This window comes from Patella vulgata, chromosome 2 (genome assembly GCF_932274485.2).
Source record: "Patella vulgata chromosome 2, xgPatVulg1.2, whole genome shotgun sequence".
Taxonomy (NCBI): domain Eukaryota; kingdom Metazoa; phylum Mollusca; class Gastropoda; family Patellidae; genus Patella; species Patella vulgata.
In genome coordinates this window covers 17,186,930-17,199,406 of record NC_065880.2, presented here as the reverse complement: position 1 = coordinate 17,199,406, position 12,477 = coordinate 17,186,930, and the positions used below count along the sequence as shown (strand labels likewise).

Genomic DNA, 12,477 nt, shown 5'->3' with positions numbered 1-12,477 from the left:
GATTATCCATTTCATTCATTCATTCCATTAATACGTACGTAGTTCATGTATACATATGTTGGTGCCAGTTAAAGATAATATAGTAAATATTTAAAAAAAATTTGGGGTAAATGGCATAAGTTTCTGCAAGCAGTTTTACAAATTAAAATATTTGCACTTTACAACTACTTCTATTGATTGGTTAAAAACATTTACGTATTCATTTCTTACATAATCAGCTGTACACTGCAGAGTGACACCCGTTTTCAGATTTCTCCGTCAAGCCGATGAAACTGTATTGTTTGAAAATAAGATTAACATGACTTGAAGATTGTTTAAAAGAAACAAATACAGGCTAATTAATGTCAATAGATTTAAAACCTGTTTGTTGCTGCAGCTTTGTATACATGTAGTTTTAAAGTAATCATTGTGTAGATTGTTTCAAACAAATACAAATATTTACTGAAAAGAAATGTTAACACTCCAGACAAATTTTAGATCCACCTCTAACAAAAAATGTGTTTAATTATTAAGGGTTTTTTATTTTAAGAAATAAACTGCCATGAGTAACACTGGTATGCCCTCAAATGTGCCATTTTAGAATCAGGAACTGGGCCCAAGGTGCTAATTACCTTGTTGTTCTTCTTCTTGTGGGTGATGTTCTTCGAAGGTAATGATCAGGTTTGGACTTACCCCTCTCCAAAAACAGGACCTGAGTTCCACCTGGTTCCTATTCCAACATAATATAAGATATGCGTTGCATCAATGAAATCTATGTCTTTGATATTGGAAGAGTGACTATTAAGTTAGTCCATGGGCCTTACTGGAAACCTGCTAAAAGCATTCTCATGTCTGAAGACATCAGTTGTGATGACACATCATTCATACTGGCAGCTATACGTGCATTGTTTCAATGATTTTCTCAACAATTTTCAACACTGATGGTCTGTGATAAATATTAAAACCTAACAGGTTGTCCCTACTGTTTCATCTCATATATACAAGTTTACACTACTGCCAGACAATCTCTCACTTTCAAATCATCTGGGTTGCCAAATAAATGTTCAAATGCACACTTTGATAGCAGATTTTAGTATGGGCATTCTGATCAAAACACAGATCTTATTTTGTTTCGTTTTTTATAGTTCAAAATTTGGTTTTACTTGTCTTCACTACACAAGGATCCGTGGACCGATATAAAACAAATGAAATCAAAAGTTCTATTTTCGTATACCCACGTGTAACACTGACGCTGATTGATTAATCGAATGACAGACTTCCACTGGAGCCTGTCAAATCTTGATGTGGTGGAGGCCATCGGAAGTCCAAAAAACAAAACCAATAAATATAGATCTGCGTTTTAATTCAATTGTAATAAAGGTGAACACTTAAACATTGTCACAACAATGATAGCGATAGGTTATTATCATGCAATCCATGACGGAAAATCTGTGTGATGTGCACTGCATGATTTTCCTGACAGATTGTTCTCAATGAGAAATTGGGCTGTTGGCGCCAATTAATCTGTTGTGTGTGCAGGGGCCTTTACCTCGATGTATCTAGCAAGACACGTAACATATGTATTTCAGCGATAAATATATATTCACTGAGTACATGTAGTATTTGTATATTCCCCAGTCAAATGTTGGATAACAAATAGGAGCTGCTAATCAATATATATTTTATTTAATGTTCCCAGTTGTAAAATAAACTGTTTTAACGTAAAAATCATTGATTATTTACTGGTTTAGTCTGTGACACATAACATCAAATGAAGATCTGTGACTCAGACCCGATTGAAATCTAATTACTATGACTAGTTGATAGTCTTTATCTGAGCATGACATAACCTTCAAGAAGAAATATTGCGTATATGATAGAACATGTTAAACATTTTTTGAGTATATGATTTTAAAATAATGACCTTTAATATTGTTGATCCATGACCATGACCAGCTAATTCCCCATGTGATGGATGTGTAGAAGAATGACTTAAGTAGAAAACATTTCAGATAAGTGGTATACCAATCTGTATGACAGTGTGAGAAGACACAGGTCACAAGGTCAAAGTGAGAAAACAGTTGGTGTTCTACATGAGTGGTAGTTTAAAGTAACCAGACAAACATAACAGTTTTTTTGTTATCTGGTGGAGATAATTAATTCCACTAATGCATACTCAAGGTCAAAAATCGTATATGTTGCTGTCACACCTACAGTCAATGATTTTATATTGACATGTCCATCTTGAATTTGTGGGTCAGGGTTATGGATCAATTGCCCTTTAAGCATCATAAAATTGTGTGGCTGTAATAATCCAAAAGTCATCACAGGAAAGATGATTCCCTATAAATGTGTCACAGTGGTGTGTAGGAAAGCAGAGGGGGTGATGGCCCCTGGAATCCATTTTGAGGGGTTCATCCAATCAAAGAGTGGAATTGATATTAATTTTTTTTAAAATTATCACACAGTCCCACCAGCTGGTGAATCCATGAATGTGCATCCGTATTAAGAGAATCTATAAAAAAAAAAATGAAATAATTCAAGAGGAAAAGCATACATATTGAAATTAATGTATCTAGTGATATATTGCAGTTAACACATTGATTTCTTGTTTCACAGTATTGCAGGATTGACATTTAGAGGTTTTTGACAAAATGTCTAAAAGATTTTTTTTTTTTTTCTTCAGCCGAGAGAAAAACATCTTTAGGTGTCCACTGGCATCCAACCTGTTTACGATGTGAAGAGTGTAAAAGAGTTCTAACTCCTGGTAAACATGCTGAGGTAATATTCTCTTAGCTTAATGCAAATATTTGTAGATCTTAGGGAGCACGCTTAGCACGAGATTGGTAGTCAAGTGTTGTACTTTGAATCAGTGTGGTTGTGGGTTCAATTGTACACGGCAGTAGGTGAGTTTTGCCAGTGCTACTGCTTGCTCAAGATTCCATTTGTGAAAGTAATTCACAGAAGCAGGATGAGGATTTACCATATGATCTGGTTGTGTTGAAAGGATGTTTAATTCCATGGATATGCCATGATAAACAATTCCAAAATCCTACATCGTTCTAAACCATACATTTTTATTTTGATAGTTTTCAATATCATCACAAAATTTCAATAAATGTTTCCTGCTTAAATTTATAACATAACTACAAAAAACTGAGTAATATCATCATTTAGTAGCTATTTTAACTGGATCTGTATCTGTAAGAGAACCTACTTAAGTACCTCAACAAGTTTCTCTTGACCGTATGAAGCATCTATCTGTACACTGAATTATTTGAATGGAATTATAATTATATCTTTATTTCATTTCGTCTTTATCCTTCTGGTACCTTATTCACAAAAAACTTAACTAAAACATTTTGAGAATTCAGCATTTCCTTGGTTGTATGTATACAGTAATTAGACAGAATATGACACACTGATAAAACTTTAAAAAATATTAAATACAGAATATAAGAAAAAAACATATTAAAAAACATTTTACTTGACTTTCTCAGATGTTAATAAGATTTAATTTTAAGTTGCACAGCATTCAACTTTGATTGACTACCAGCCAGTAGGCTACCTGTTTAATTTATGCCCACTCGATGCCTGTCCACTAATACATCTGGTTAAACCTACTCTCACCTTTCATTTTCATCATGTCTTTAAGTCCAGAAATACAAACATCTTCGACCAAGCATGTTATCTTTACCAATTGGTAGTATTTGTACTAGGTCGTAGCAAACATTGAATTTGTGGTAAGGTTTTGTGATAAGAATGTTACTTAAATATTGATACATGCAGGCTGATTTAAGGTAACCTGTAGCTGTCCGGCATATACATATATTTCCCTGCTTTTTTAAAAACATGAAATATTGTCACAATAAAAAAAAGAAGCATGGATTCATATTAAAAAAAGTCTATTATATATATTAATGTTGTCATTGTTTAATCATGAACAGCAACAAGATGAGTAGCAGTAGGGCCTTTGGGGACCAGTGTCTGTTCCAAAAATAAATCATGTATTAGCGCTGAAGGCATAGGAATGTTAGTTCTATCATACAAGGTTATATTTAGGAAAATAAATTTTGACAGATTAAAATTTCATTTTATGATTTTATAAGTTAGAAATGCCTGATTTATAGACAGTTTGTATGGACAGATTGTGTGCTGGTTAACATGGAGGTAACCAGATGGAATATGCTACTAATCATCCAATTACTCTATTTTCACCCCCCAAAGCCTAAATGGACAAGTTCTATAATATATGTAGTTTATCATCTCATGGTTTAACCTTTACTAGCTATAATCAACTCAACATATATAAAAACATGTACCACATACAATGTACATACAGGTCATTATTTCATCTACATGTTACTTATACTCTACCTACATGTATACTTCTCGGTCACACACTGTCTGCCACGTTGGCTTTATGGGGTCAATTCAGGAAAATAACCTTTTCCATTCTGTGTAAAAAAAGATATACATTCTGTGTTTCTATTTTGACTTTTTTCCACAGCACAAAAATATCAAATTTGACTAATTTGATTATAGTTCTAATAGATATATAGTCCATCCTGATTTTAAAAATTAAGTTTGGTGACCCTTATGTGTACTGCACAAATCAACATATATAAAGCATCTCTTCATTGGCTTAAAGATCGCTTAGTACAGGTCAATTGAACTCAAAGATGTTGTTAGACTGTATGTAGTATAAAGGCTAACACAATAGTAAACACAAAATGAAACGAAAAGAAGTAATCTTATTTTAATTAGACTGAAATTTGACCCTCTAATTACTGACAAGATATTATTCATTCCCTTTCTATTAATTACATAAAAGATTCCTTGCAGTTATACTTAGAAGAAGAGTAAGCAAAAACAATGCTCTTCTGGGAAAATTCCAGCCCTGCATTTCACAAATAACCATAGAAACAGATATTACAATCTCCACAAGATGTTAAACATATTTCTATTATATTCATTATTTAAATATACATGAAATCAATTGAATTTGAACGAGTAGCAGAAGGTTCTCATGTACATGTATAGTGGCCAACTAATAAATGTGGTTAGATATTTGTTTTGTTTATGTCTGTACGCTAATAATGTAACTTATCTCAAAACATCCAGTGTCTTTTTAATGTGGTGATGATAAAAAATTTAGTTCTTATCCTTTATTATGCAGAGTTTATTAGTGTCTTCAGGCTGCTTGTACTGAAGAACAAATCAATACTTTCACAGCACACAGAATAGTCAATTTACAATTATAGGTCACATTGTGTGTACAATCTTAACATAGACATCAGAAATATTTTCTCTATATAAATAAATCATGACCCTAGATGTTATAGCTCTTGTATATTAGATTCTAAATCACATATAAATCATTTCTTCTTTATTTTACTTATGTGTCACCGACAACATTCACTCCAGTAACTTGTCACGTATAATAAATATTAATGTACCACTATCTTTCATTTGTGGTGGCATATATCAAATCAAGGCAGAAGTAACACTTAAAATGTTTTATCAAAATCATTTATGTTGCTAAAACAATAGGTTGATAAGACAAAATGTAAGAAATTCAATTTTATGTATAACAAAGAATATGAATTTTAATTCACTAAAAAAATGCCCTCATTGTCAATCCATATATTGCTACATATTTTGTTTGTCTGGACATGTCCTCTGCCCATCAGTTGTAAACAATTCCTGTATGACTGTAAATATTAGTACCAGATGATTATCTGTCACATGGTTCTAATGGTGTTGATTTCATTTGATAGGCTAAAAAAATACTAATACCAGACTGATACATAGCTTTAAGGCTTGAGTTGTTCTATCTTTTAAAATGGAAGTACCATTGTCTTTGAAATATTTTAGGACGTTAAACCCCATTTCATCGTTGAAATATTTAAATCACTTTTTCAAATGTAAACAGCTGAAGATCTTACTGTTTGGGCTATATGTATTTATACAAATTCATTTGGGGCTACATTAGTATGCAATCCAAGCTTAGCATGTTGTTGATGTCAGGACTGTCAAGTTCATTATTGTTCATTAGTAGCTCAAGGTTTACTTCAAAAAGAAATTCTAAACCTGGTGTTGAACTTTGAAATACTGCGGGCTGGATATTTCAGGGTTTTTTTTTTTAGGGGAGGGGGGGTCCATAGAGTGACCAAATAGTTTTATATATTTGTCATTTTTTAAAACTTAGTTTGTTAAATTATTTTTAGGGAGAGAGGGAGAAATGGGGTTTAACGTTCACTCGACACAAACTAGGTCATTTCGGGACTAACATATGGTTTAATTTTATTTCAATAATTTGCTTGCGTTAGGGGTCTTTAGCATTGGGAGGAAATTGCAGGACCTGGAGAAAACCCACGAGGTTAAACAGGCGACCCTACTCCTTGTCACGTACAACCGAGGAATCAAACCACACCAGTTGACTCAATGACAGACCTTATGATAAAATGCGAACGTGCTAATCATTCGCCCAACCCCCCCCCCCCCCCAAATTATTTTTAGATCCTGTCCTGAATTTTACCCGGGGGGTTCCACAATAGAAGTGTTTGATTCCCACCTGAATCTGAACTGACTGATTTGAAACATTTAGCTTTCGGATCGTATTTGGAATCAGTTGAGTTAATATCAGAGTCGCCCAGGTATTTTCGTTTTGGTTCATATTAGGAGTCAAATTCTGAGTGACATTGACCACAAATTCTGAACTGAAAGAGATTGTTCACTCGACTTCTATTATTTATCCACATATTTAAATATGAGTTTAGTTTACTGAATACTTGGCTAGTCAAACTACAGACAAAAGATCATTACATGAGTTATAATGGGTTTTAATTTTTTTTAAAAATAGATGTACGTTACTTACTTACTGCATGTAAGGCCTAATTACCATGCAGTTTTGATTTTTAACTTATTTCATATAACACCTAAAAGATGAACATATTTCATTCAATATCAGCCATTAAAATTTTCTTCTTGTTTCAGAGAATGCCGAGAATGCCATATGTTCATTTCCGTTTGAATCAGAACCTTACAAATTTGGATATAACAAGATGTATACTAGTACAATTTTTACATTTTACCCCAATTTGGATCATAATTCACCTAAATCTTTTTTTCTTAAATTTCAGCATAAAGGTCTACCATACTGTCATAATCCATGTTACATGGTCCTGTATGGTCCAAAGCTTGTGGGATACGGTTCCAATATATCATCTCCTGCGAACTTTCAAAGAAATAGAAATGGTGTAACAATATCAGATGATTTGGACATGTTAAAAACCGAAATATTTAGTTTCCCATCAACAAAAGAAAACGGAACAACAGTACATTCAAAAGTTGCAAGTTCAAAACTTCAAAGACATTCCTCACCCATACATTCACCACCAGAAAGAGAAGACAGTATTCCTACAAGAGAAATATTTGATTTTGCTACAATTAGAACTAAACGATCGCTATCTCATCATGAGGCCTCTTCAAGTAAAGATGAGGAAAAACCCGAAAAGAAACCTGTGACAGATGCCTATGTGTAAGTACATATACATCCATTTGAGCATAATTAACACATAAAATGGCTTGAAGAGATAATACGCCCTTGTTAGCATTTTGAGTCTGTCCTATTTACAAAGTGGAAACTTACCTTCTAATAGTTTCAGTAATTATATATCAACTGTTGAATTTATCTTACAAGATTTTTTCACTATCGAAGTTTAGGTTTTTTTACTATTTCGGCTGTCACTACTACATTCCATTTTATTTCAATTGGAAACTGAGTTGATCAGCTCTGGAAATAAAATGTCCAGCACTGTTGAAAGTATACCTAACCCCTAACCCTAACCCATTTTTTAAAACCCCTAAAAAATATAAACAAACACTATGTGGCCATGCTGTCCAAGACACCGTGTGCAAAAGCATTATGGTTACGTTGCTGGCTGAGCGGGCGATAAATATTTGGTTTAGGCGGTTATGTTTTTGGGTACCTACATGCGATTCACTCTGATAAGTGGCAGAAAAAAATTAACAAAATATTACTGACAGGCTAACTAGACACAATTTTATGGAACACAGGTACTTTTCACTTCACACATGTTTCCAGGATGATTCTCTATGTGTTTTATTTTTGCAGTATAAACCATATTGGGATATGTACAGGTTTTATACAGATAGAATCTTAACTAATCCTAATAATTGTTGTAAATAAATAGGAATTTGGGCTTATGTAAAATTTTTCGGGGGGGGGGGGGGGGGGGGTCCAAGTATATTCAGACCCCCCCCCCCCCCAGAAAAACAATTGGGGGGGTCGGACCCCCCCATGTGTGACGCCCATGCTAATATATTGAACTATGTGCTGGACATCCATAAAAAAAATATCAATATGATGCCAGAAAAATTGTCCCTCACATTGCTTGAGTTTATACATGGCTTGTAGCTTAATTGATAGGCATCTTATTTCCAGGCCTAGAGTAGGGTCACACAGTTTTAATCCTTGACCTCTAGAAGACCACACTAATTTAAATTAAAATTTTCTGCCGATTTCTTTTGAAGACGGGCATATGCCATGCAGGTAAATTTGCTGGAACAACGGCATTTCTTTTTATGTGCATGCCAACATATACACAGGATCGCAGTTTTTTTTATCCCATCCAAACCACTAGAGCTTTGCTTTTACAGGTCCTGTCTTCGGCACGATTGACAGGTTAGAAACCATGCTGAAAAATCCTCAGGAACATTTTTCGACCAAACATGGGATTGAACCAGGGACCCTAGCTCCGGTTAGTGAGTCAGCACCTTACTCAATGAGCCATTCTTGCGAAAAATAAATAATTAAAAACAAATACTACTTAGCTTCTAAGTTGTAAGTTTTGACATTTTAAGCAAGTCCCTTAAGAACCCAACTAAAAGTTAAATTGGTTTAGCCTAAATTATTTCAGCCCTGAGCCCCTGACTTCTAAAATCCAAGCACAAAAAAATAGTAAAGTGTTGTATATAAAGGCAGAGTATGCTTGTACATGCTAGAACAGCTGGTGTTATTTAAATTTAAGGTTACCGTGAATATGCCTTTAACTATAAAACAACGAAAAACTATATACTGGACATTGGTAGTTCTCAGGCCTGGAAATAACGGTTTTACATGTACCTGACAAAATGTCAGGCGCTAATGAAATAGTACCTGACATTTTCAACTTAATGCCGGACATGTTTTAATAATATCAATAAAAAAGACAAATCAGTGCCAGACAAAATGACAGGCTCCAGAGGTTTAGTGCCTGACAAAGCCTGAACCTGTGCCTGACGTTGTCAGTGACAGGTACCTTATTTCCAGGACTTGTCAGCAGGTACACTTTCTGCTAAATCTGTTCAACCAGCAGGTCAATGTGGAGTTGTTTCCCTTGAATAAAGGTATGTTTCCCATTCACCAGATGGCAGTAGGTTGGTCTGGTGGGACTACAGATGATAACATAACAAAAATCACATGTTTATTTATGTTCAGTAAAGTGATGTGACTGCCATGGTTTCTTTGTTTATGACTGGGTAAGGACATCATAATTTTGTTGCCAATATATAGATTTCTGTAGATATTCTGAAAACACCAGCATAATGGAAAAAAAAATCTACTCACTTTAGTTCTCCTCTATTTATAGGCATCAGTGCCAGGCATTTTGTTGGTGTTGCATTTGAGTGTTGGTTTGGTTATAATATGAATGATATTTGCCACAATGTTTTGATATGTATAATATCTAGTACGGTACAGGATTAAGACCGATCTCTTTAATTTTGGCCTTTAATCAGTAAATTGTCAGTCCTGATTGAAGAACGTAGTGTTATTGTTGTATTGATATTGTAGGCTACATGTGTAGACAGTTGCAGTATTCTATAGTAGTGTGTCTATGAAATGAAATGAAATGGGGTTTAACGTCTTACAGTTCTGCTCCAAACTGGGCTAATGATGACGGGCATACGCCACACAATGTCGTATGAGGGAAATTTTGCCTGGACAGCGGCATTACGGCCTAATCTTATATCGGATTCCAACTGTCAATTAGGGATCTTTTTTATGTGCATACCAATGTGTAAACAGGACCTTGGTTTTTCATCCCATCCGAACGACTAGACAGCTGTTCTCGTCAGCTGTTCTCGTCAGGCCCTCCGTCCTGTATCACTGACAAGGTGGAACCACGCCGGAAAATCTGGATTAACTTTCTCGGACAATGCAGGGATCAAACACCCAACCTCCAGGCTAGCGAGCCATGGTCTTGACCACTTAGCCACCGTGACCCCAGCATACCTATGCCTAGAGAGTTTACAAATTGATATAGGCTGAACCTATATCCAGAAAATATGTTTTAGTTTAGAAATAGAATGGGCTAGACCGTAGACAGCAATTAAATCTTTTCACCACACTTTACTTGCATTATATTTACCCAATATGTACCGGTACTTTTAGTTGGACAGTTCTGAAATGGCTATTTTAAATAACTTCTAAAGTTTTGGCTACCATTTATTTCAACATACACATCTACATAATAATGGTGCCATTCCTTTACCATCCATGTACCAGTCGCATATCCATAAATGAAATTCAGAATCACTTTCTGTGTTGACTGCATGTAAACTGATATTGAGTATTAAGTTGCAGTGATTAAAAGTAAATGAATATTTTCCATCTATGTGTTAAACGATGCTTATAATGTTAGATACAAAGCAATACTGCACACAACCAATCCCAGAATAAAAATGACAGGAATTCTACGCTCTGATGAGAATTTGAATGTCTGATGCCCTTTTTTCAGTCTCAAAATGATTGAAATCAATTGAAAAAAATGTTTATCATCATAAAATGATGTAAATGGTATTGATAAAAAATATAATTGAATATTGAATGATATGATAGCAATCATTTGTGGTTATCCGATTTTAAAGTAATGGATGTGCAAAACAAAAATTGTTGAATTTTTAAAGCAAACATGCAAGACTGTGCAGTGTTTTGTTTGACACTAGATGACAAATTGCTACATGGAAGAAGTGAGGTATCCAGTTAATATTTATATCATATTTATGAAAATATGAAATAAAACATTTTATGATGATAAACATTTTCTAGGTCCATCATTCTACCTCCCAAATACAATCACCACTATGATACTTAGATCAGGGTCCCACTGTCAGCCCATTGGCATGTGGGATCCGGTGCTTTTAACATGCACAAGCACAACCCCTCTAATAACTTCTAGTATGATCCAAAACTGGTGAGAGTCTTCAAGAAATGTATAGAAGTAGTCTCTGGGATGTTAAAAAAAACCCCAACTTTCCATTTCATCTTTATTAGCCCAGTCGGAGCAGAACAGTAGGACGTTTAACCGTAACCCCATTTCATATCATTTCCATTGTTAGATTAATTGTGGTATTACTTACACTGTGATCATACATGTTGTTGACTACTAATTGTCTAATAAATGGAAGGTTTCATATGACCTTACTTAAAGCTTTCACTTAGTCAAAGGAAGGAACTTCGGTCATTTCCTGACATCATACTACCAGTCTGTGTAATTGATAATAATTTGATCTAGAATTTTATTTGTTAGTTTAGTTGATACTATTAAGACATTCTTGTTGGATTTTATTCCAAAGATAAGCTATGAAAATGAATAATAATGGTAAAGCAATGCGTCAGTCTCAAGTTGTTTCAAGTCTAAGTAATTATATGTTAAGATATAAAGGAACAGATGAATACAGGTTAGTTAATGTGTATAGAAACTGCGAAATAAGATATACTGTGTCAGTAATTGATATAAAGTTAGTTCTTTTCATTTCTATGTGGTTGTAGTATATTGACATTTTAGTCTAGTAATATGAGTACTGTATGAAAACATTCCAGTTCCCCAGGCTGTTGTGTTGTTTTGTAATTTTGTCTGATCGAATTGAATTAATCTCTGCTCTTTTATATTCAACAAATTTGTGGTTAAAAGATCCTGTGCAACTCAATGTAATTATTCTTTGGCATTAACTATTTATTTTGATATCCATCAAAAATTAACATTTGCTTGATGATTAATTCAGCATAGGGTTAAAATACCTCAGAGATTTTTTTTAATCCTCTGCTGGCTCTGGATCCTGTCCGATGATATTGTGGTAAAAGTTTTTGATGTACATCATGGAATATCTCCAACTCATTACTATCTAGTCACTATAGCCATTTACTTTGCACTCAAATTTCTGTTTGTTCATATTACTGGGAATATAAATCATTCTATTCCCCTCATCTGAAATAACAACACCCACCCCCCCTCGCCCCCCCCAAACCCAGATACAAGATTATTTTAATTGAGTGAATTAGCAGAAATCTGAATAAAGCACTGGCTGAATAGATATAAGGAATCGTCTCGTGGTGAAATGAGATTGGAACTAATGTATACTGACAGTTTGCAGCAATTGTGTAGTTCTCTTTTTTCAGGAGAGATAATTGATTCATATGTTTTCATAATA

General features: G+C 34.2%; 1 protein-coding gene across 2 annotated transcripts in view; it reads left to right on the top strand.

The window, feature by feature from the left end:
• The window catches only part of LOC126811106 (ras association domain-containing protein 2), a 34,958-nt gene that overhangs the window by 11,018 nt on the left and 11,463 nt on the right, over positions 1–12,477 (top strand). For both annotated transcript variants that reach the window (XM_050536572.2, XM_050536573.2), the window contains exons 2-3: positions 2,666–2,760; positions 7,125–7,522. In XM_050536572.2, the coding sequence (XP_050392529.2) occupies positions 2,666–2,760; positions 7,125–7,522 (493 nt within the window). The remainder of the gene's footprint in view (positions 1–2,665; positions 2,761–7,124; positions 7,523–12,477) is intronic.